Genomic DNA, 26,494 nt, shown 5'->3' with positions numbered 1-26,494 from the left:
TCAGCTACAGGTGCTATCCCGGCAGTAGACCCGCGGCCTCCGACGACGAAGGACCGCTCACTACAAACATACGATAGAATGGACACCACTTATTATGACAGACTGACAAACTGAATTCTTCTCGTAAACTCTCAAATCTTAATGCCAATAACGCCTGTGATCTTTTGTGACAAATTCGTTCCAGGAAATTTGCGTCTCAGAAATCAACAGGCGCTCTCATCTCGTATTATCTTTGTATGTTATATTTTAAAGTTGTCCTTTTCTATACTGTTGTTAATGTTTCTGATGTTGTATCTTTATTAATATAAGATTATAAGTACAATAAGTCTATGTTTATTCAAGTGTTTCAATCGATTATCAAATTATAAACGGTTATGTGAAAAGTAACGTGATGCGTAAAAACTCGGATCTGAAGTATTTTCTCGTGGAAACGCAATAAATATATGTAAGTCATAGTATAATATAAACAATAATAATAAAACGTTTCTTTAATAATAGCAGATTTTTATAAATTCGTTTAGTTTTTAATAGCTTATTGAATATGACGGTCACGCATATAAATTAACCAGAATATTAACTGAAATCTGTTTGTACAAAGTTAGTGACAATGTAAGAATTGTATTTTTTATAAAGTTAATGGAAAATATTTATTTAATTTGTGTTTCTTCTCAAGGTAAGTGGTAATAAAAGGTAATATTTAAAAAATGTTTTGGTTTATTTAATAGGAAAAACATAAGTAATGATTAAATATTTATAGATACTGAATAGGAAGAATAAATTCAACTACCACTTTGCATTGCTTATGTCCTTAGCAATTAGAAATTACGATTTAAGTTCCAACATCTTCATTGATAATCCAGAAACACTTCTTCTTCATCAGAATAGTTTCTTAAGAACGCAGTGGAGGCTTATGGTTCAAGGGTGAAGATGATGGACACTTATTATCATCAAAATCAGTAGGAGCGATCGCTTGTAGGTCATTATTCATTATTCTATATAAATAAGTATAACACGACTATTATTCTAGACTGTAGACCATGTTGAGTCCGAAGATCCAACGCTCAATCCGCGTCAACGACGGCCAGCTGATAGCGTTGTCAGAGAGAGCCCAGTACGACCACTCACAGGTAAACATTGTCAGTTCTGTGTTCATAGCATATACTTTAATAAACCATACGTAATAACTGTCAGGGTTTTTAATTGCTTCATCTTCAGCGATTAAATGAGCGTAATATGTCACTAACGTCACTTGAAGACTGTTTCCTATAAGGCGCTATATATACGTACGTGTCCATACTTAATAACTTATTTATAAATAAATCAATTTATAAATAAATTTTATATTAAAAAGGAAACACTAATAAAAATAGTAAAACAAGCAATATAATGTATGATTGTTTTAGTCAAATATTTTGTGATAACACGCTACTATTAAATTTTAATTTATTAAAAATTCATGTATTGTAGGCCGGGTACCTTCACAAACGAAGCTCCGACAATACAAAATGGCAGCTACGGTGGTTCATACTGTATCAGGTGAGAGATAGTGGGCTAAATTCCCGACATTACTCCCTTATAATATTATAAAAAAGGGTTGAGAGAAATAAGTACGATCGTTTTTTGAGCTTTCTTTAATTTCTTTTTTTTCTGTTATTCGTACCTTTCTCATAGCTTAATTTTTTTTTTGTAAAACTTTTATTATATCGCCCAAAATATCTTCGGCCACCTCTCACATGTCACATTACAGTCGGCAGTCGAGAAGGGGTGAAGCGAAATGAGCTCTGCGGAGCAACCGAAGATAATCTAACCATTTATTTAGATAAATATTGTAATTAGTTTTTAAAAGGTAGTTTGAGTCTGACATAAAATATTTACCAACATTTTCAGTTACATCCCTAGTATTAAAAAAAAAAACTCAGTCGTTGCTCATAAAAAGGCAAGACAATATTTTTCAAATAATTCCTTTTATATATTATATAATTAGAAAGAAAAAAAAATTAATTAGATTCTCAAAGAGACGAAGAAATGTAAACAAGCATTACTTTGGAATGTCTTCACGGAATCCTTAAAACGGCTTGCAAAAGAATTTATTTCATGCTCTTTAGATCGGAGTCCTTTGAATAATTGAGGTCAAATCAACGAGCCAGCTCTTAAACATTCAGTTTGTATAACAACCAACAAGTTTCTGATACGAAACTAGACCAACTTTGTGCGATGTTTATATAAAGGGATCACTTTACAAAGAGGACGAATCATTAAAAATTAATGATCTGTGAAACATTTTAGAGTACTTAAAAGTTGGTTAATATTTAGATCATTAAAATGTCGTGCCTATTATGTAATAGGTACATGGATTTTCACCTCGCATTTTGTTCACAACACTTACTTTTTCTAATTATTGAAGCTTCACTAACCGACGACTTGCTCTATTCAGCCGAACAATTTCAAATCCACTTCAAAGAATATATTAGTTATGATGTAATTGAAGTTCACTGGTAAATAAAATGTGAGGTATAGGAATGTTTCAAAATATATAAAGTTTTTTTTTTACTCTTTTTTGTGTTCCTATCAGTTAAATTAATGTATTTACTCTGTGGAGAGAGGTCTCGGTTATTAGTCATGATCAATGGCTATCGGTAATGAAGTAAAACATTTTTTCTGACACTTTTTCTGTTATTACAATAATTTTTTTTAGCTGTTTTAAATATGGCCTTCATCCGCGCAAAGACGTGCATAGTATATTCAGCCAGTGTTGTGAAGTATTTGTGTATACGTCCAAGTAAGAGTTTTCTTACAAAACGGTTTAAGACATTTTTGACGTATCGTTAAATGACAGTATCGTGTCATCGTTAAATAACAGTTAACACGAACAGGATTTTATTATGTAATCTATGCCTGTGTGTGGAGGCGTTAAAAAAATATTAATAAGAACTGATTTACTAAGAAGTTCTTTCTTTTGTATTTTCTATACTTATACCATCGTATTATATTATCCTAAGAAATCGTTTTATAAAAATATCATTTGTTATTATCAGAACCTGTTGTTTTATTACGAATCGGAGAACAACACTCGTCCCACTGGTATTCTGTTGCTAGAGGGCTCCTACTGCGAGAGACTTAGCAAAGCGCCGCTTGAGAGGAACGCTTCGGTGAGATTATATTACATAAGGCGTTTACAAACTATTTGTTACAGTACAGTCTTAGTTTCTGAGCCCCTTGATTTGATGATAGTTGATACTATATCTCTATAAGTGTTAAGACTTATTGTGACTTATTTGTAAACAATTTGTTGATATTTAGAACGTAGATATGTTTTATAATGTTATGTTCAAATACCTCTGTGCAGTTCTGCTTTACAATATCGTATCGTCGTGAGAGCCAGCGTCAGTACGAGCTGAGAGCCGCGTCTGAGGTAGACTGCTCCCACTGGGTCGACGCTATCCGGGAGGCGAGGTTAGTTATTTTGCATCCATTTTAAGAATTATTGAAATAGTCCACGATTTCATCGTTATGAATGTCGTCAAGAAGCAATCATAACGTGTAAAACAGTGGCTTAACTTAGTCTTCTACAATATGAAAGATGATTTGTTGAAACTAAGGAATAGAATGATTTTGTCATAAACACTGAGTTAGGTTAGGTTTATTTGGCCTTCATCCATGCAAAGACGTGCACAGTATATTCTGCCAGTGTCGTGTAGAACGGAGGAGACACGATCCGGGATTGACTTTTGAATGAAATAAAATTTTACAGCCTCGACTGAAGTCACAATTAGGATTTTTGTTAGTAAATCTAAAACAAAAATTCATCCAAAAAAAGTACGCAATTATTATGAAAAAAGGTTAGTGTTTCAAATGTCAGATCCCACATATGCTTGCAAGCAAACTGTGCGTAACATTCCTATCACACCTAACAAATGACCTGATGACCTTGAAGACCTGAACCGATTTCCACCAAACATAGGTAAGAATACTCTCGACGGATATACCTTTCAAACAAAAAAAACGCATTAAAATCGGATCATCCGTTTGGGAGCTACGTTGCCTCAGACAGACACATACACACACACACACATCAAACTTAAAGCACCCCGTCGTTTTTGCGTCGGAGGTTAAAAAACACTGAGTTACAAACAAAGATAGCACAATGTTAAGTGTCATACGTCATTTGTCAATCTGACATATGAGGTATGACTTATGACTTTTATTTTTTATTTAAAAACAACCTCTTTATCTTACTTCAAATTTTAATACGTTATCAATTCTTATGAAATTCTCAGATATGACAGCTCTGAAATTAATAATATGTTTTTAATCTTTGAAGTCAGCAATTTATCCGTTTTTTGTAATGTAGACTACGCTTTAATATTGACGACTTACAAATAAACTTTTATATAGATATAAAAGTATGTAATTTAAAATTATTATATATTAATTAAACAAAATGTGTTTTATGATAAAAACAACGTCATTAAAGAGTCGTTACGGCTTCCTGTCAAGTGAGTTGTTCCTGATTCAATATCAATAATGGAGCTTTGAAATGTACAGACGACGGTGTGTCTGTGGTCGTATAGGACTTTATAGTGACGTACATATGTCTAATTTGTTACCCGCTAATGCTTTTTTCGTGTTTCGATATTGATTTATTTAGATATATATAAAATTAGGTCTCATTTTTTTTAATACTATTCTCGTTCTCCGTCTCGAGTTCGTTCTTATTCGTGAGCTTTAAGTTAAAAGAATCAAAAATGCAAATCGAGCACGTGTGATAGTTAGTAATTTTACATCTGTGAGAGTCTTGAGGTAATCTACATATCATTATGCTTACTCCCAGTTTCTATCGTAACTACATACGAAGCGTCTCCCGTTTCTCACACAATAATCTACGTTAATACCACATATAATGTGTGGATATTTATAAATTAGAAACTATTAAGGCTCCGTATATAGTAACGATGCTAACTCAGACTGAGCACCTAGCAATGAAGTACACAATGTCATTTATATATAAAATTAATCTCAATATATACAAACGTTAGACAGTGCCTACTTTATATAAAACCTATCATAACGAGTGTTTCTAAAACGTAAATAGCTATATTTTCTTATTATAAACAATATTTCCTTTTACGTAAACCGTACAAAGAGGAAGACGAGATCCGTCCCCATCCTGGGACGGTATTGGGGTCACGGCCCTGACCCCTGTAACATATTGAGCTATGATACCTTCTAAAACAGATTTCTAATTTATTTTTGACACATTATAAACTGTATAAATTAAATCAAATTATTTATCGTATTTGTTATAATGTTTATTGCACAAAGGAGTGTAATTATATACATACATACGTATGCATTTATCTAAATATAACTTAATCTCTTTCGATTTTAAAAACATATGATACAAAATGCGAATTACGAAGTAAAAGTTAACTATGGCATTGTTAAAGATTAACCATGTATATAAGTTCTAATTTAAGCAATGTTTTAATTAAAATTAATAACATTTTAGGTTCTATTGTATATAATATTAATATTGAAATATTATTAGGCTAATATTAATGTATATATATCAATATTAATAATGTAATATAGATGCTACGTTGGTAATCAGGTCGCATCCTTGGCATGACGGGTAGCCTCGTAGCACGTAGCAGTCCGTAGCATCTCGTAGCATATCGTAGCATCTCGTAATGTGATTTTGATGTAATTAAATTATTCTTATATATTGGAGTGATTATTTTTAAGGTCAAAATATTGTATTTTTTTCCACTTTTATTTACAACTATATGATACCGGCGACTTCGTCAGCTTTCTTTTAAACCATAGCAATAAGAAAAGTTATATATTTCGTTTCATATCTGTCAGGAGGTTTACCGTAATGCGCTCACCTCAGACATACATATATAATTTTATTTATATAGATGAAAACTTATAGTGAATATAGAATAGTTACAAAAGTTATTAAAGAAATTATTTTTTAAGGAGATTTTTGCCGTGTCTTTGGATCTCACCAGCTCTACACCCCATCATTTCTTCTTCATCATAAGTTCAGTATCAGATAATATCTGTATTCAGAATCCCAATGGATTCCTTCGCCGACTTGAGTGTTCCCATCCATCATAATTCCGATACTTTCACGTTATTTAACAAAATTCTATACTGTTACATTTAGGAATATTTTATGTTGTATAAAACACTCTTTCATGTTGTTATATTTTTTTCCAAGGTATCTGTATGTGATGTTGCCATAATTCTAAACCAATTCAACCTGTAGGACGAGAGAGGATGTTGCCAGTTTCAAATTCCTCTGTTAAAGAAAACAAAAATGTGTTAACATTATTGTTGTACTGTCAAATTTTCCAAGACAGTTCAAGATGATTCTATGTCGTCACAGTACTTACACAATACCGTCTTTTCGAGTTATTCGCTGGAATATCTCAGAGTAAAACATATGTAAGTATTATTATTATACTTAAATAAACCTAATATATTCGGATTACGACGCATGTTTTATTGGTAAAGCTACACACTCCTGACGTTTCGGTTACTTTGCAGCGACCGTGATCACGGGCAGACGAGTTAAAAGTGTCCTCTTCAGATAGTACATACGACAATATTTTGATTTAAACGAATGCTCGCCAAAGTCGTTAATATCATTATTATTTTACTCTTATATAGAATAGTGTAACCAGCATGCTGCAGGCTTAAAACGTAATTTACCCGCAAACGCTATTTACCTATTAAGGTAACAAGGAGATAACTAATTTATAGACTAGCTCAGAAGCTAATTGATTTGACCTTCAACGCTCCATACATAAAGAATAAGTTACTGACGATAGTTGAAATTTAAAATATATATATATATATATTACATTAGATACATTAAATGCTAATGTGTATTAAAAAGATCTACCTTGTTTATATAATAAAAATTTCTCCTTTATTACGTATAAAAAATCAATTTAAGTGTGTACATAAATGTTTCAGAGGCAGAATTTTTTACGTACAATTTCGCAGGGAAGTTGGTTCATTCAATTTTAATGTAACAATTCTTTTGTTCTCGCTTCAGTTTTGCGATTTTTATGAATTATACATCTGAGAGACTTCTTATATCCAAGATATAAAAAATAAAAATGTCGAGACAAAACCTTTGTGTAAACATACAATGAGATTATTGTTTATTATTCTTTAATTATTAGTTACAACCAGTTCAAACAACGCCTGTCGTCTAGCACATTATCTTTCATACCAGGATTTTATTTTTATCAAAGGCACATGTGAAAATTAATATCCTTAAAACGAGATCTTTTAACTATTTTATATGATATGTAATGAATTTGAAAAATGAATTCTATAAATATTTTTTCTCATTTGTTATTCATAATAACGAGTTAAGTTATTTAAGAATTTACAGTGACGAGTTAGTGATGTAATAAGAATTTCGATTTATCGATTATCAAAACATTTTAACGACAAAGTCTCTGTTGTACAATCAAGTTGTACATCATTTGTACAAGCAGACGGATATCAAGTGTAGCTGTATACAATATATTAAACACTTAAGTAAAAGGTATCCTAAATGTTGCATCACGTTATTAGCAACCCCTATATAGAATTTTATTGAAATCCGTACAGCAGTTTTTAAGTTATAAGTGTACAACAGACAGACAGACAGACAAAAAATATAAAAATCATATTTTTTTCATCTGTTTCTTGTAGAAATACCCCTATAGGGATTTATTCTCGTTTCTTATTAATGTACAGAATTGACCCCGTGAACGATTTTATTATATGCATGTAATAGATAACATATTGGAATGCATTTTACCTGCAAATACGGGTAGGCTGGGATGAGATCGTTGCCATGGCAACCGGCTCAAGGACGCCCTGACATTTCCAGCGGCCACCCCGCAGCCTGTAGCATTCAACAAGCCACCGGCTAATGGATTCGCAAGTTGAATTAACCACGGTCATAAAGTTAACTTACGCCACAAATTAGCTTCATATTTTAACAATTTTATCGTGATGATATTAAATTTTATATATATTAACAATATAATCTTCGTTGATATTTATTTTATTTTGATAATATTACACTAGAAACGTATCTAATATATATAGTTTATTACGTAAAATTCCAATGATCACAACTCTTATATATATATATGTTTATATTAACTGTTTTGGTATGTAAGTCACCGTTCGGGTTCAGGACGCGGAACTAAAATACGGATAATACAAAAAAGATTAACACAAAGTAAGAATATCAATTAAATAAAAAATGTCTTCAAACATAAAGGAAGTTGAAAATATGAGTTTTATATTGTAACTGAAACAAGTTATTTGTGTCTCATAAAGAAATTGAGAGATTTTTAGTATCTTTACGTGCCAATATAATACTTAATGTGTCCCGTTATCTCATCACTCGCCAGTAAAATACTTAGAGATGGCGATGTAAGGGTTTTTTATAAGGTCCTAATAGAAACATTAAATTATACGCAGAGTTATTGCCTCTAAAAAATATTATGAGACATTTGGGAGTTACGATCAATATTATAATTTTAAGATATCTTAATTTATTTATATTAACACAGTACTTTTGGTTTGCCATAAATGTGCATACGTCGAGCTGTAGTTACTGAAATAGACATGCTTAAAGCAAGAAACGTACTGCGTAGGTTGTTATACGAACGTGAGAAATAAACGTACACTCATACAACGTATATGAAGATGTGCTCACTCTATAATTAGACTATTGATTCTCCTCCTGTACAAAAGTAATAAAAAGTTTGACCTACAAGAAATATATGAAATTATTGTCTTTGGCAGGCCATAAATAGATTCGGGTACTCCTCATTTTTAGATTCTGGAAACTTATTCTGTAGTCGGATGTCAATTATAGCTGGAATTAAAAAAAAGTGCATATTCAGTTATTCTACATAAATATCCTATACAGTTTCAACAAGCTGTTGCAGCAGAAAGAGGAGCTGGAACAGAAGCAGCTGCATCTTCTGCAGGTGGTGGAGAGCGAGCGAACCTCTCGCTGGCAGTACGCCCAACAGTGTGACGAACTATCCAATGAGGTCAAGAAACTGAGGACAGAGGTAGGATTTATTAGCAGTAGGGTGAAGCTGTCTAGCAAGCACAGGTTTATTTGGGTTGTATCAATGGTTTATAATATATTCCTGGATCTTGAAAACACGATGACTAAAAGTAGGCTTAGTCCTCGTTAGTACCGTCAATAAAAGTGACCGTCGACGACGAAAGCAGTTAGTTCTACTTTAATATAAATACGTGCAAAAACAAAAATTATGAAGGTTAAATATTTCATAGCTTTATGTACGTTTTGATAAGCGGTGGATAGTAACTGCATTGATACGCTAGATGAAGGGTGTATACTGTTATTAGGGAGGGACTCGAGGAGATTTAAGGCGGCAATAAATTAATAGATGTATATATTTTAATTGTTTTAGTTATGTGCTTACAAGAAGGAACACGAGCCAGCAACACGAGCGGAATCAACTACTAGCCTTTCACCCACTGACTCCGAGGAGATCGATCCCAACGAGTTGAGAAAGATTAAAAAAGTTCAGGTTACTTCCACTTGTGATTTATAATAAAACTATTTGTAATATCAAATGTCGTTAGTACCAGCAAGTTAAGATAGATTTAATTGCAATTTAAGTTAAAATTATAATATTTTAAGGAAATTCCGTTAAACAAATTTCACGATGACATTATCTTCTTGCAGTCTCTGCTTCAGATCTTCTTTAAAGCAGAAGAAATATTAATTCTACGTTTTGTTATAGTTTGTTACTCGAAACTTCTCTGTTTTAAGAGTTTTGTTTGAAAAAAGAAAATAGCTGTTTATCCTTGTAATAGTGAACCTTATATACAAAAAGGACTAGTATTTGATCGTATCTTATCAAAAAAACCTTTTTTTAGAGCTTCTTCCGCGGTTGGCTATGCAGGCGGCGTTGGAAGCAGATTGTCGAACAGTATATCAAAAGTCCTCACGCTGAGAGTATGAGGAAAAGAAATAGGTGAGAACAGTTACGAAACAATACGTTTATATGAATATTATACAAATTCATAAAACGCTCACTTATACTTGCAGTCTGGTCTTCAAGATGGTGGAAGCTGAAGAGGAATATTTGGAACAGATGGAGTGCTTGGTCACCTGCTTTTTAAGGCCTTTCAAAATGGCAGCAAGCTCGAAAAAACCGCCCTGCACTCACGAGGATGTCAACTCCATCTTCCTCAACAGCGAAACTGTGTTGTTTTTACATCAAATATTTTTCAAGGGATTGACTTCCAGGATGGAGTCATGGCCGACACTCGTTTTAGGTGAGACACCAAGTTTTTTCGGTACTAACGATTAGTCCTGATGATTTAGACGATTAGAATTTCAAACTTATTCAAAAACTTGTCTGCTCATCTCACCCCATTAATCATGTCAACATTTAAATTTAACATGGATGGTAACTTGATTATCTCAGTAAAAGGCATCTAAATTCCTTGAAGACTTTTAAATTGTAAGTCAGAGGAAACACAGACGCAGAAAAACCGTAACAATCCTCTGTCAATGAAAAAGTAGATATATGAAGAAGATCTAGAACGAAAGGATAGAGTCCCAGTGGTTGTCGTAGTTGGTCGATCCTTTATCCTGTAAAATACTGTCATTCCGGCTATTTCACGCGCGTGTTCAAGGCTAATTAAAGTAATTTTAATAAAATTAAAGAGGTCACCAATACTTTTGCAAATCTCTTCACAGAGTCACAATTTGTGAGTTGATAATTTTCAGCATCTGTCATTGTTAAGGTTATTGAAATCGGATGATAATTAGGAATGTTCAGCTTCCTTTCTCCAGCACAGGTACCACGTAGGCAAATTTCCAGGATTTAGACACCAGGCAATAAAGAGAGGCGGTACGGTCAGGTCAAGACAAGAGTCAAATTGGGTGCACGTGTGTTTAGTGCTATGACCGGAATGCTAAATGGGTAACTAATCGTCTTGCAGCCAAGAATAACGGACGCCGTAGTACCTGTTTATTTATAATACGAATCTCATTTCTAGAGATATTGCAGTCAGATAAAATAGGTGGCATGCCACTGTTTTGGTCAAGACGTAAATTGTGAGAGAAAAGAGCAACGGTAGGTGATTTTCTTCTTTCCCGTTTTGGTTAATATTCCATCAGGTTTCTTTTTTGGAGATAGTGAAGACAGAAGTTTGCTTCGATCACTACGGCTAGGGACCTGAAAGCTCTACTTCTGGAAAGTTAGAGCATATACTGGCTAATAGGATCCAAGTAAGACTTCATTGATGACCTTTTATTGCAACTTGCCGCCTCGGTTAGTAGCTCGCTTTTTAGAACTAACATCCGGACCATTGCTGTTTCGAGGATCTACCCCGCAAATACGGCCGTGAACCATGAGCGAGCTTTAACCTCATCGGGTACGTCTGTGAAGAGTGTAAAGTATTCCATTACATGACGTATCAAATAAGTCATAGCAAACACGGTTCTCGCCGGGTTTCAAGTGTAGAAGAAAATCTATCGCCAAAGAAAGATACTGAGGAATTATTTATCTCATTCCGATGTGCTCTTTTACCGACACAATTACCTTTCATTGCGGAGTTCGTAATTAGGCGGTGCATATATCAATACAGACCTGACCATTAAGTCGTCACAGGTCACCAACCGGCATAAGACTTGACTGGTGTATCTGTCTGGATCTGTTGTTAGTATAATATACAGGCAATCGGCGGTATGATAGTGCACATCCGGTACTCTGAAAACTTTCTTTACCAGTGACTTAGTCTGATGGGTGGTGATGCTGGCGGTCGAAGGTTACCCCTCCAGAGGCTACGATATCACAAAATAACGAAATATTAAAGTAACATGTTAATAATCTTGTATTTTAGAATTAATTTTAACAAGATTAATATTTTATGGCAAATTTCAATAACGCTTGTACAGTAATTTGAATAATTTGAGTTAATATAACAACTTTTTTTCAAAACAAATGTTTAAATTGAATAACACTTTTGATTTTAAAGAAATAAATAATAATTCAGTGACGATTTATAACAGGAATTAGTCATACTTCTTAAAACAATTTCGTTCACTGTGAATCGCGGGTAGTTTATTGTAAATAGTTATCGTTGGGACATATACCTGTAATATATCGCATCGATTTGTAGCAAATGCGATGAATAATATTGGACGAGCTTCGAATGTATTCTTAGTATAAAATGTATGCAGGAGACCTTTTCGACATGCTGTTGCCGATGTTGACGATCTACCAAGAATACGTGCGGAACCACCACTACTCGCTACAGGTGCTCACGGAATGCAAACAGAACCAGCCCTTCACGCAGCTTCTAGCACGTCTCGAGAGCAAACCGGCCTGCCAGTCGAGACTGCTGGAGACATTCCTGACGTATCCTATGCATCAGGTTAGAGTTTAATAGTAAAGTCAAAATTGATTGACCTTGAAAGATATACGAGCATGCAAAGTGTTTGTTTTGCAAGACAAATAGATAACGATATAATTAGCACCTTTGGATGTTATTGATAATAATATATTTGATTTAAGATTCCTAGATACATCATCACTCTGCACGAGTTATTGGCACACACGCCACACGACCACGTGGAGCGGCGCAGCCTACAGCACGCCCGCGCTCAGCTCGAGGAACTGTCCAGACAAATGCATGATGAGGTTTGATCCTGCTACCATAAGCATAACTTCCAAATCCTATAGAGCACAGTGTAATATTGAGGTCTTCTTTGAGTATCTAATATACGGATCATATTTCATTAATGTTATTTTAGGTCAGCGAAACTGAAAATTTGAGGAAGAATCTAGCGGTGGAACGAATGATAATTGAAGGATGTGACATACTGCTGGATGTTAACCAAGTTTTCATTCGACAAGGTAAAGATCAAGGATTTAGCTTTACATTTAACTTTTAATATAGTTAATATTACATAAAAATAAGTCGATTAGTTTGGATCGAAATCTCTACTTTCACAAAATACCAGATACTTAAGTAAGAAAGAAAAATGACTGACTTAAAATTTTTCCAGGAACTCTCTCCCAAGTGGTAGGTAAAGGACGGCGAGCAAATTTACAGGCTCGTCAGGCATTTCTGTTCAGTAACCACTTGCTGTTGACGACACGAGCTGCTGGAGGACGTCTTCACCTGCCGCCATCAGGACGTCTCCCGCTACATGACGCACTGCTTATTGAGGACCCCTCAAACCACGAAGATGATGGTAAAACAAATATATTAGTCAAGTTACCTTATTTAAAATAGTGTGAATATATATTTTTATATTTCTACACTAGATTCCACATCAGTTTGCTCATCGCCTGGAGGAGATCTCTATCACGGCAAGGACTTTAAAATACTCGTTGAAGTCAAGGGTGAACAAATTTGTGCACATTTAGGTATGTACTGCTAACGAAGGTCTAATGAAAAATAAACATTTTAATAATTTGTCTGGTACAGTTGCAGCGACTTTGGAAGATAAAGCGGCGTGGACAAGCGAGTTGGCCCAGTGTATGGAGAGCGCTGCATTAACTGAACTGTTACGAGCTTGCGGCTCATGCGGTGCAGCATCGGCAAGTCTCCCCGCTTGCAGGTCTGACAGAGCCCTGTTCACTGACGATGTGGATATCAGGTTCAGCAGGACACTGAACTCCTGCAAGGTGCCGCAAATTAGATCGGCAACTCCGGAACGATTGCTGCAAAGATTGACGGGTGGGTTTCTGATCTATTTCAAGCGTTTCAAGTAATAATGATACTCACTATTTTGAATGTAAAAAGCTAATAAGTAATTACATATCTCACATAATTATTTCAATACTTAGGCAATTATTTGCTTTTTACTGTCTATAATGATTTTGAGACCGTTTAATGTCACCATATGTATGTTTCCTGCTATTTATATTTATGGCAGATCTGCGTTTCTTATCTGTGGACTTCCTGAACACCTTCTTGTTGACGTACCGCGTCTTCACGGATGGGGTCAAAGTACTAGAGGCTCTGAAGGCGGTGTTTTACGAGCAGTCACAGCAGGAGCTGGAGCTGGCGCCTCCTGATACCACCAGGAAGGCTAGCGGGGCCAGCTCCGTCTCTGGTAATAACCTCAGACATCTTGGATGACACGCACTTTGAGTAAAAAATATATTCAATGTGCAATTCGTGGTACACGACATTGTTTCTTTGAGCTTTTCATTGTTCCTTTAGTGTTAGTTTTATACTTAACCTAAGCTGTTGTCTTCGAGTTTGGTTATTCATTAGAGCTCTCATTGCCGCCCTTAAACCTTGGCTTCTATGGTTTTTATTTACTAGTATTTGATCATGTTCGTATTGAGGAAAAAAACTTTGAAGGTATTGGTATTCATGTTGAAAAAAATGTGGACTAAGGATTTATTTGGTAATATCTTAAATATTTTCTTCATATGGTTAATATAAAACTGACACTAAAGGCGGTAAGGTAAGGAATGTTAGAACAAAAGTAAACGAGTTTAAATAAAGAATCTTTTAATATTTTCCTAAACGTTGATTGGTTTGGAAGTGTTTGTGTTTTAATAAATATGTATGGCTTCAGTCTCACTTCATTTATAATCTTATGTATTCTTTTCAAATATTGTATTCAGTGCACGAGATACGAATAATTCACTATTTCTAGGTTATGGATCTGAATATAGCGACCGTGATTGGCAGTCAAGATTTTGGAGAACGTCTAGAAAAAGTAATATTTCATTATATTTTATATCTCAATGTCTTTGCACGTTTCGGAAACTTTGAAATGAACACATACATATTGATATTATTAATTTAGTTTTGAAACAAATGATTATCAAACGTATTCTTTTAATTAGGTGAAGAAGATGATAAATTATCACCGTATCTAATGGCGCCATCGCGACGCACATCCGCTGTTAAGGTGGGTTCAGTGAAAGATATTGCAGCAGATTACATGGATAGATTTTTTATATTAATGAAAACTATATTTTCAATTAGGCTGAAGAAGATAACAGCCATCTTCAAATACCAAAAATAATGGCCACCTCGTCCAGTAACGAAACACTGAAAGGTAATGATTAGGATATACAAAATTCCCAGAGTTTGAAAGGATTTGCAAAACTATTTACATCTATTGTTTGCATTATAGGCACGTCACCATCTTCGCCTGGCGCTTTGAGTTCAGTGACTCTTGTGGGTAGTCCTAACAAAACCAGTCCAGTGGAACCAGCTAAAACTGAGAAAAAGTCACCGACTAAAGACAATGATACAGCAGCTGCTATCATGAAAGTAGAGAGCATTGAGCTCGTCGATCAAAGCGACGAAGACATCAAGTATAAAGAAGAAGAACCTGAGAAGAACAAGCATAAGATTGATGATAAATTTAAAATATCCCAAAGATTTTCAGAAGTTTGCAATGTAAATAACATATCTTTTATTTTAAAACATAAAGTAATTAACTTTACAAGTATGTCTCCTATATTTTTTATTCTGATGTGACATTAAAAGGTAGTCCTTCAAAAGGATTACTATTTCAAAACAAAACATATACAACACTATTTTCAATATTCATCAACATTCATCTTGCTAATAGTTTAGTGGAAATGCATTCTTAATTTGAAATCCTGTCACTAAAGCAGCGTGTACGTACCATGTCTGAGAGCCCGCGGCGCCTGCAGCCGGGGGCGGGCGGGGCTGCGTTGGCGGACGCGCGGCGCCGCTCCGAGGGGGCGCGGGAGGTTACTGAGACCGAGCCGAGGAGAGCCTCGGATATCGCCGCTCGAGCACTACCCAGACGGTCTGTCAGGTATCCAACCGTCAGGAAATACATGACCAATTGTAGTTTTAAACACAATGAGGTTTTAAGGTGGCCCATTCGTCTCTAGTAGTTTCCAGCGAGTTTGATCTAGGACCACAGGTATAATTGAAGTAGTTTCATGGAATAAATTATAATAACTTAATAGATTTCTAATTTTTGTTTACTAAAAATGCTATTATAAATGCGAAAGTTTGTGAGGGTGTACGGATTTATGGATGTATGTCAGGATGTTTGTAGCTCTTTCATTTAAAAACAACGGATTTTTGGATATCAGAATAATGGGCTATAGTTCCTACGGGATCACGGAATAACTGTTCTATTTTCTCCGAAAATACTTGACACAGACTGTAGATGTTGCTGACGGTTGGTTGTCACATCCATTGTATTTGAGACATCTCTCTGGAGTCGATTACGAAGTTCAGGAGGACGAAGTTGCGGGCCAAAATTGATATTTAATAAATTCAGTGAATAAAACAATTCTATACGGATGTTAAAACAAATTTGTTTCTTCCTGACGACTTACATAAAACGATGACTTACGGTGCAAATTAAATTTATCAGCTATTTGTAACATTACAATTTCACATGGTTTTGTTCAGTGAGAGACGCTGTACAAACTCATCCATGAACAGCGAGCGTCGTCGGTACTGGGGCGGCTCAGAGCCGAGGACATCTGTCACATCTCAAGTGTCACAGATGCAGGTGAGTTTGACATTTTATATTTAACTTGCATTCAGAGATGAAAAACCTGTTTTAAATTAGTGTCCTGACATCGGTGTCACGTTAGCTTGATGATGTTTTATTAGTAGAAGTTTATATATCTGTAAGTCGAATGTATACTAAACACAGCCTATTTTTAGAACTACCGCCGTGAAACCAGTCAACCGAAAGCCGGCGTTGTCATAACCTCGTTCAGACAGTCGCACAGAAGGTATGTCACATAGTCTCTAGCGTAATTTTATTTTAATTCAATAAAATTTTAAGAAATTAATTTATCATTAATCGATTTTGGAGCACAGAACGGAATTTTGTTTGTTGGTGTTGTTGCATGAAACAACTTTTCTACGATCTGACGTTTCTATTCTTATTCAACTTTTAAAGCTATCTGTTGCCCGCGACTTCGCCCGCGTCGAGTTAGGGTTTTGCACTGGTTAATATTACGTTCATTTAACTGTCCAATTATAGTCCGGATATTTTTATCAAATAAGCAAGATAGACAGGCTAGTTTTTTTTTTATTTGTGAAATAGTGTTCGTCGTTTGTGACCTACAACGTAGAAAAAGCTTCGAAACATCAACGCTTTATTGCGTGATCGATTGAAATAACTCTTTTTTTATTTAATATCGGATGAAGAAACAAAATAATAAATGCTAGTTCTTTCACAGATCTTTCAAGATGGCTACGATTATTTTATTTAAGATATATTCCAGATAACACAAGGTTTTTCATGAGTTTAATTTAAAAAAATATTCGATTTCAAAATAGCTACAGTTCTGTTTCTATAATTTATTTAATCTTCCAATAAATAGATTTCAACTGTTATGATAATTTCATCGCAAAATCATTTTCACTATTGGCATTAGTTGAATGTTATTGATGACTCTTAATTTAACAGCTTTGGAAATGACCTGTTATGGTGAGTAGGCGGCGGAGGTAAATTTAGAGCAGCCTTAGTAGAGGTGCATAGAGAATCCTTAACAATATACGCTTAAAATAGAAAAGTTTTCCCTTATTCTACGATATTGTAATCCCTGTTAGAATTCACAAACCCTGTACTTTAAATATAAATGCAGACCACACGTTATAAAGTGAACAAAGTGTTGCCAATAAAAAAATATTTACAAAATGGGTGTCAAAAAAATAAATAATTTCAGCCAAGCTCGTCGCTGAATGGTTTCGTAAGATAATTGTAAAGTAGTTTAATATTAATATTTATAAATAACTGCACAATAATTTTTTCTTCCTCACTGTTAAACGTCGGAGTTATTAATATAGATATTCCTTGAAATTTAGCTAATGGAGTGTGAATTGTAATTTAAATGCTAAATTTGTATTAAAAACATACGAACCATCAGGCTTACGTCTCCGCATGGTACATCTTTGTTTTTTTTTTCTGTATCAAACTTTCCTCTGAATCACCAATTTTATTATTAGTGCAGTCATTTGATTCCAAATACGAAGTTACCAGAAAAATTTCCGGGAGTTTTGAAAATTTATATTGTTTTATCAGTTCGGTATGTCATCTTAGCCACCGCGTACTATTCTCCTTCGTATCCTATGTAAAAAACAAGAATTATAAAACTTGTTATAAAATTGAAGAAAAAAAATCCTCATTAAATGACTAGGCCCAGCCCAGACATGAGCTCAAATGAAGGACATCACACCATTTACTGGCTAAAACTCGAGACAGCAAATTCGGAATTTCATTAAGATACAAATTTCCGAAACTCTCCAAACTTCTCTGGTAGAACCATCAAGTGATGCACTATTATTGTCTATTTCTTAATTTTTATCTTATCTGCATGATCTTTCACCTTTTCTACTTTATCTTTTTACTGTTCACATAACACTTTCTTCTCGCACATATGTACATATCACATTCACTCCCTACATCACTCGTATGGCGAAAACCACATGTCCATACAAGAATACAACACTGACAATACATATATGTATATATAGTTGGTTGCATCCAGTTGTCGTATATCCAGGAGCAGCACATCAACTGCGGCAGCAGCATTTGCTGTGGCTACGTCAGCCTCTTCTAACCCGAGATCACCACCGCCTACATCACCGCCACAAAACAGACGCGATTCTGTCATCTCAACTGCGGCTACCATGAGAGTGCTTAATGTATTAAGGTCAGAAAAAGTCCAGGTAACTTTTAAATGAGAGGATCCTCCTTTTAGATCATTTATATTTTGCAGGCACTGGGTTTCAAAGCATTCTTCGGACTTCTGGTCGGATGAACGTCTCCGAGGTATGACGATGGATTTCCTTAAAGAGATCGAAGGCAGCCCTGGGCTACTGCCGGCTGAGCACAAAGCTGCTGCTCAATTGCTTCGTCTTTTAGAACGCGCCCCGGACAGGGCAGTCGACTTGAAAGCTCTGTTCACCCCATCAAAGGTATAAAATATCCTAATTACTAAAAACTCTTGTTAAATGAGAAAACATAATTTGATTATGTTATTTATTTTTTTAATATTTCGTAGATACCGACCAAAGAGAGCATAGAAACATTATCTGCTCTCGAGATCGCCGAGCAGATGACGTACTTGGATTATCAAATATTCAGCGCCATCCACAGCGAGTATGCATCATATAAACAATTACCTTATTTAAAAATATATACTATGAACGCATCTTTTTAACAATTGCCTCAATGTACAGGGAGTTCCTGAGCCAAGCCTGGACAAAAGCAGATAAAGCTGAACGAGCTCCCCATATTGTAATGATGACTGGTCATTTCAACCATATCTCTAACCTGGTGATCTCCGAAATCCTGAAGAAATACACTCTTACAGGTAATTTCAAAAACAATATTTTCATTTCAAAATTATAAAACATATTTCATTAACCAAAAATCACTAGGTCGTGTATCGGCTATCGAAAAATGGGCAGCGGTTGCTGACATTATGCGATGTTTGCACAACTTTAACGGAGTACTCCAAGTGTGTGCGGCTCTCTCTAACACGGCGGTGTACCGTCTCAAGAAGACTTGGGACAAAGTCTCTAAAACTGTAAGCCATAGAGAAAGCTTTACTACAGACAAGCTATTTGAGCTTTGCCAAGACTTATCGTCTTTATTTAAATCTATACTGAGTTTTATTGTTAAGTCAGAAAGGTTATGGTATATAATACATAAGCACATTATTTTTTTTGTATAAATATTACAGACGAAACAGACTATCGAGAAAATGCAGAATATAATATCATCGGAATGCAGATTTAGAATTCTAAGAGAATCTCTGCACAGGTAAACTCCGGACAGCTGAGTTTGATTTTAAAATTAATAATGTTCTGTGTACATATAATACGATTGTTTTTTGTTTAAGATGCGACCCGCCCTGCATTCCGTACTTGGGTATGTATTTATCGGATTTGTCATTCATCGAAGAGGGCACGTCCAATTACACTCCCGATGGACTTCTGAACTTTTCAAAGATGAGAATGGTGAGGACGATTACGATTGTTATGGAACTAAAAAAGTACTAAGAACAAACTACACTGAATACTATACTATAATATATTTTGTTTATAGATAGCACACGTGATCCGAGAGATCAGAAACTTTCAACAAACGCCGTACAAGATCGACCACATTCCCAAGGTAAGTTAAATATCTGTTTAAGGCAGGCTGGCTAATGTCACTAGTATTAGAAGCGAATTATTTTAAGAACACACATCTTTTTATAATATCAAATACGAACGACACTGCATAAATTAGAAAAAATCGTACTATAAAACAAATTTTGCCGTTTGCTTCAATTACATTGTGGTTTAATTAAACATTTTGTTTTTATAACCCAAAATTTAATGTACCTATTTAAAATATAACTTTATCATAGTCTAGATTAAAATATATAAATAAAAATAGACAATAAAGCAACACTAAGAAGTTAAAGTTCTCTTGAAGATGGGTTAAAGATCTCTGTTGGGTGAATGTTTCATGAGTTCTGATAAGTCATTGTAGAGTTGGATTAAACAAACTATGAAAGAATTTGAGAAGTTACCAGGAACTAGGATGATGCGCAGGAGGGATTTAAGGCACCGATTTAAGCCGAGTACGACATAGGGATGTATGCTCGTATTTCCGAAAGCAGAAAATTAAGTTAATGCAAGGGTTAAGAAGGCGATGCCACTTATTTACTTTATTTTCGGAAATGTGTTTTTTATTTTTCATCTCGTCTGCCCGTGACCACGGTTGCTGCAAAGTAACCGAAACGTCGGTAACATGTAGTTTCTAAAAATTAATAGAATAACGCGTAGTAAATTCAAAAATATTAGTTTAATTTAAATGAATTCTCCGCGAAAGTCTTAGATCTCTTTAATATGTGTTACAGCAACCGGCAGAGGCTTTTAGTTTAAAAAAGGAATCATAAAATCCACTTTCGCTTCAGGCGTTCTCTTTTGATTTATTGATTCATATTTGTTAATAGTGTTTGATCTTCTTAAGGTATGCGACTACCTCCTCGAGGAATCCTTCATTATTCCCGAGGAGCGTCAGTTCACCCTCTCCTTGGAGCTGGAGCCGCGAGCCCCCCGTGGTTCCGCCGGTGGGCTGGTGGTGACCCCCACCACGCCCGCCTCTCCCGCCGCTCAACGCCGCCGGCGAGCATCTTTGGCAGCGCTAGCACCTCTTGCGCAACTCCGCAACGATCGCTAGACAACTTACGAAATTATTCCCATATCATTATTTTCCTTTGTTTCGATGTCAGTGTTGTGTGCGTCATTTCTATTTTCGTTTAATTAGATCTTGCGTTTTATATTTCTTTCAAGTATTCGTTCAGATTTAATGTTTTAATACCTTTATGGTAATTATTTTATTGAGGAGGTGGTGAAATGCTGCGGTAATACAGAGGCAGTGCTATAATAAAGGAAAGACGTCTACCGAATCTGCCAAAAAAAGCGAAAAGCAAAAATATAGTATTCATAAATTCGATAAATTCTCAAGAGAAAAAAAAGAACTTCAGAAAATATGAAAATATCCTTAAGTCACGATAGTATCACCTATCAAAGTATTGAAGTCTAGAGGACAATCTCAATAAAATATTTGAGATAAATTATCATTGTGTTAATTTCCGGATGAAGACTTGTGAACTATTCTCTTGAACAGAAAAAAATATACCAAGTATCGTCAATGCAAAAGTAGGTGCGATGAGACTAAGCTGTACAAAGAGGTACCACCTGGTGGTAGACGCGATCTAACGGTTTCCATCCCGCAATTTCTTTGCGATCAATAAATATAATAAATACGAAATAAAGTAAAGGCTTCACAACGATGGTGGACCTGCTGAAACCTTCTCAAGAACGGTATTCAAGAAAAGTAAAAACAAGTCAAGTCAAGGAGAACATATACTCGTAATTGTATTACGAAATGTATACGCATTTTACAACTAGTTACAAACCCTGTCTCCTGATGGTTTAACAAACAGTCAACAGATATAACGACCCCAAATATTTTACTACCACATTCAACACCTCAGGAAGACCAGGAACGTTCTCGGTAACCTCAGCCATCCCATCCCAGGTAAGTTGTAAAAAAATTAAATTAGACCATCTAATTAAATTCTTAATCACTGAATCTCAAGATACTTAGGTTTGGAAGATATAAAAAAATTGTGAGACATCTTTAAAAGACACATCAGAACTACTTCAGATGCACTTTATATAAGTGAAGAGAAATTCTTGAAGTAAGAGAGGCACAACATATAGTGCTAGTGACTAGTGAGGAGTAGTTAAGACGTCTGTATATCAAATGCTCAAAACAAGTCAATTTCTTCGATAAAATACACGTTCATTAACTTGTTACTTTATGATAATATTTGCTGTTATAAAATTACTGGAACTCGCGTATTTGAAGAGAGTCAATTAGTCTTAAATGATCTGATGATTTCAATGTTCTTTGCTTTTATTTTTATACATTTTATTCAACTTATTTTTTATTTGTATGAACATATACTTAACAAACGTTCACAATACAAATAATATCAAAAAAAAATTACTATTAAATTTTCAGGTAAACCCTGGATATTGACATAGTCTCTTACTATTGTTACGATAACGTTATGCCACTAAACATATATTATCTTCTTTCAACCGTCCTTTCCAAGATTACAGCTCGTCTCGCATGACGTTTTCTGAATTTGGGAGTTGTAATTTTCATTAAAATTATCCACTCATCTTATGGAGTATACGTAAAACAATTGTAAAGGCTGAATGTGACAGTCTAGACTAGCGCGGTCCACGTTGCAGCCGCGTTTTACACCAGCTATCCCGGACGACGACGTTTTCACTTATACAACTGTTGTCAAACGAAACAGTTTGATATTTAAATGATGTTGATCGATATATTATTTGTCTCAAGCGATGCTCGTAGTAGTCGTAAGTATTAAATGTTGCATTGAAATACAACTATTCAATTATTATCGTGTTTGCGTGAATTGTAATAGTTCTATTTCAGTTTGTTCTCCCATTTTAAATGTCTAATGAAACCTATGGTGATTTCAAGTGAGAATTCGTCTTAAGTCTTTTCTACACCCTTTTCTATGTCATTTAATGTTAGTGTTATTACTAGTCATATATTAATGTATAGATCTTTATTATTCTGTTGGATGTTTGGCGATTTTATGATGTGGACATGTCTTACAATCAAACGCCGACGATAATGGTCTTGTATCACTGAACCGTGGCCGAATGTAGCCGTGACAGTCACCGTAGTTGAATTTGCCGCGTAATAAAAAGTCTTCAGTCCGCCTTGATGTTAGTTTAGCTAATGAATATAGATAATATTGAACATACGTATTTGAATTCTCTTTACAAAACGATCTTATGATAATGTATTTAATATTTTCCAATATTGATCTTATCAAACTTATTAGTCGTAGTTTCTATTGTTAGTGCGCATTTTGCATACAACCTAATCGTACGTTGAAGCTTCTATTTTACTACTCTCGACACTAGCATTCTGATTGGCTGTGACACATTCGTAACTATTTGAGCAAAAGTATTTCTTAGTATCGAACAAATTTAACTTATAAAGAAAATATTTAACTTAAAAACTTTATTGAAAATTATTCAAATCAGTCGGCATCAGTAGGAAACTGTTGGCTTGCCACAATTTTGCATCGTGACACTACATACGAAAGGTCTCAGCCGTTCGTTCAATAGCTAACGTTAATACTATGATGTGAGAATATTCAGACATTAAAAACTATTAACGTTCCGAGTGTAGTAACGATTCAAACTTGGAGTAAGCAGACAACGCACGTATCTTATAAACTGTTATTATCCATGAGTGAAAGTTAATAATTTCACAAATGTTATCTCTAAGCTTTGAACACTTAACTCGAAAAAAGAAATTTCATTCACGTACTTGTTGAAATATTAGTAAGTAAGCTGAATGGTTGGTTCAAAATTAATAAAATACAAATATATATATAATATATGCACATTTTGAAAATTGTGCACAAGGCGCTAGCCGAGATGCGTAGCTCAAAACATTATTTGTAAATACAAATACTTGTTGCATCCTGTCTGTCTTGTAATGTGAACTTTACCGTCTCCTGAACACGCGAATATCTGATTTTTATTCTTATGAAATGTTCTATGTCTACAGATATCTACCTCTACGCTTTATTCTAAAATAAATATATGACAAATATTATATAAAATTAATCTTATTACATACCGGTCGGACAATATCGGGTTCTATATATAAGATAATGTTTACTTAAAATCTATCTGTTATAATTCAAATATTTATTTCCAAATAATATAAAATTATGAAGAAAATTATATCAGATAATATATTAAGTTATCTAATTATAATAAATTATGAAACAGTGTGATTGTATTTGAAATCAATTCTTACGTATCTTACTATAACTGAACGTCTATTAATATAAAATAAAGGCATATTATTCCATAAATATAATATTCTGTGAGATACTTATATACATATATTAAATCTACGTCATATATTTTTGTTATAAAACATTTGAGTTATAAGTGTTACATATAGCTACACGTACTTGTCTCATATCTCATCAACGGCCTTGATGTTACCATATCATGATATTGATTCTCCCTAAGCCTTTGTAAAATAATTGTAAGTTTCCTAATCGTGTCTCAGTATTATAGAATTATTATGTATTTGTAACCCCGACACGGTCATGTCACACCCGGAAAGCATCTTACAGCCTACGAAAGGAAATAGTTTTGTTACAGCATTCGTTTTTTTTTTTTTTTATAAGTTTAAAACCTAAGATTGTTCATTGAAACCAGCCAGTAAGTGTTATACTGAAGAGAATATTATTAAATCAAACAGAACACGTCTCACAAATGTTTAAAATAAATCGAATTATCTAAAATATACATATTATAACAATTTAAATCTTCTCACAATTAGATTTGCAGTATAGTTGTATTGTTTATAGAAAAATTGTTGAAGTAGAACCGTTTGGCCGTAACAAAATCTTGTCGTGACGTCTTCATATCATTCTACTTATGGTAAATTAGGTTTTATTTTATTGTAAACCTAATACAGAATGACAAGAGTATAAAACACAGCTGGTGGGTGCGATATGGCAATGAATGTATTAGGTTCCGTCAGCGGACACTAATTGTATGTGAATATATTTAGTGAGATATAATTCATATATGCTTTCTATTTTTGATCGTTATATGTCCCCTCGTCACGCTCGTCTTCGAAACCCGATCCCTATACTGTATTGTTGGTTCTTCTTAATAAAGTTGTCATTGTATCAAGTTATAAAAGTGTTTTATTTCTCCGTATTCCGACACCAAAACATTGATTACATCGTTTTATACAGAGACCACTGGTTCCCGTGACGTCAAAAGTTTTATTCTTCAGAAAAACATTGAAGTTAACACTGTTTAGTGATGCTTGTTTTCATCAAAAAAGGCGAACGGTATCGGAGAATCAGCTAGTCTTATATAAGATTTGACTAAAACAGAAAACGGATTTCAGAGACGTCTGATGAATACTAGAGAGTCATTTTTTAAACACCAATTGGATATTTAATAACTGAAGCCAAGTAAATTTGACATTCGATAAAAGATAATTATATATATATATATGCTAGATTTTTTCCGAGCCACCGTCCGCGTCAACATCTGAGTTGCACTAAGAGAGAAAATTATGTATAAAATGTGTGTAAAGCAATACATAGAGTAACCTCCGTTGCGGGCTCTTCAATTTAAATAATCTAGATGCCGACTGCAGCGCCATCTGCCGGGATGACTTTGTGAGTCAAAACTATCTGGGACGACACACAAATGCCAACAAAATTAGAACGCTAAACGGCTGGACAAAATTGAATGAATTGAAATTTGAATGAATGGAAAGATCACTGACGTTGAATGAATGAATGAAAATTTGAATGAGTGAAAGATCGCGACGTACACACGTAAAGCAGAATGATTTATATAAACATATATATCGGCGGAAATGAACACTATTTCAATAATTAATAATTACGGATGGTTAAAATTATCAGGTGTCACCTGGATAACGGGCTGCATAGACAGCTGCATGCACGTGCAATCACAACGAGTGCTGATTGGTATAAATATTGGCGAGGGTACAGGTTGAACACATCTCACCCTAGCCGTTTCAGCGATCAGACCTCTCTTAAATAATGGATTCGTCAGAACGTCTACGAGGTTTCCTTCCAAAGCCTCGAGGCTGGCGATGAGCGATAAGCATTTGTGACGTCACTGATGATGACGTCATGCTTCATAAAAACCGTAGCGGGCACACTGCTCCGTCATATATTTTGAATGCTATTTGATGAAGTCTAAATCTCTATAAACAATGTTTAATCGTTACGAGTAAATAAATTCCAACCGATGTGTGACTGACGTAATACATTATTTGTATGACTATATAATGTTG

General features: G+C 34.6%; 1 protein-coding gene across 1 annotated transcript; it reads left to right on the top strand.

The window, feature by feature from the left end:
- Positions 1-25,353, top strand: LOC116767925 (ras-specific guanine nucleotide-releasing factor 1-like). The gene is made up of 32 exons (XM_061523598.1): positions 1-445; positions 1,028-1,127; positions 1,468-1,536; positions 3,036-3,149; positions 3,347-3,453; positions 8,957-9,104; positions 9,474-9,593; positions 9,946-10,043; positions 10,118-10,347; positions 12,263-12,456; positions 12,597-12,722; positions 12,836-12,938; positions 13,091-13,279; positions 13,353-13,454; positions 13,516-13,767; positions 13,967-14,146; positions 14,702-14,764; positions 14,895-14,959; positions 15,037-15,109; positions 15,188-15,456; positions 15,675-15,844; positions 16,456-16,558; positions 16,717-16,787; positions 18,567-18,716; positions 18,783-18,981; positions 19,068-19,165; positions 19,246-19,379; positions 19,447-19,595; positions 19,752-19,831; positions 19,911-20,028; positions 20,117-20,185; positions 21,032-25,353. The coding sequence occupies exons 2-32, from the start codon at positions 1,038-1,040 to the stop codon at positions 21,239-21,241; spliced, it is 4,143 nt and encodes a 1,380-aa protein (XP_061379582.1). The 5' UTR covers positions 1-445; positions 1,028-1,037; the 3' UTR covers positions 21,242-25,353.
- The last annotated feature ends 1,141 nt before the right edge of the window (positions 25,354-26,494 follow it).

The sequence above is a fragment of the Danaus plexippus genome, chromosome 19 (assembly GCF_018135715.1).
Source record: "Danaus plexippus chromosome 19, MEX_DaPlex, whole genome shotgun sequence".
Classification (NCBI taxonomy): Eukaryota; Metazoa; Arthropoda; class Insecta; order Lepidoptera; family Nymphalidae; genus Danaus; species Danaus plexippus.
Note: the sequence above shows the minus strand (reverse complement) of the source record. Positions and strands in the feature narration are given on the sequence as shown.

Coding starts and splice junctions, on each gene's coding strand:
- LOC116767925 (XM_061523598.1), top strand. CDS start 1,038: ATGTTGAGTCCGAAGATCCAACGCTCAATCCGCGTCAACGACGGCCAG. Junction 14,765..14,894: donor TTGGAGAACGTCTAGAAAAA/GTAATATTTCAT, acceptor TCTTTTAATTAG/GTGAAGAAGATGATAAATTA. Junction 15,110..15,187: donor CAGTAACGAAACACTGAAAG/GTAATGATTAGG, acceptor TTTGCATTATAG/GCACGTCACCATCTTCGCCT.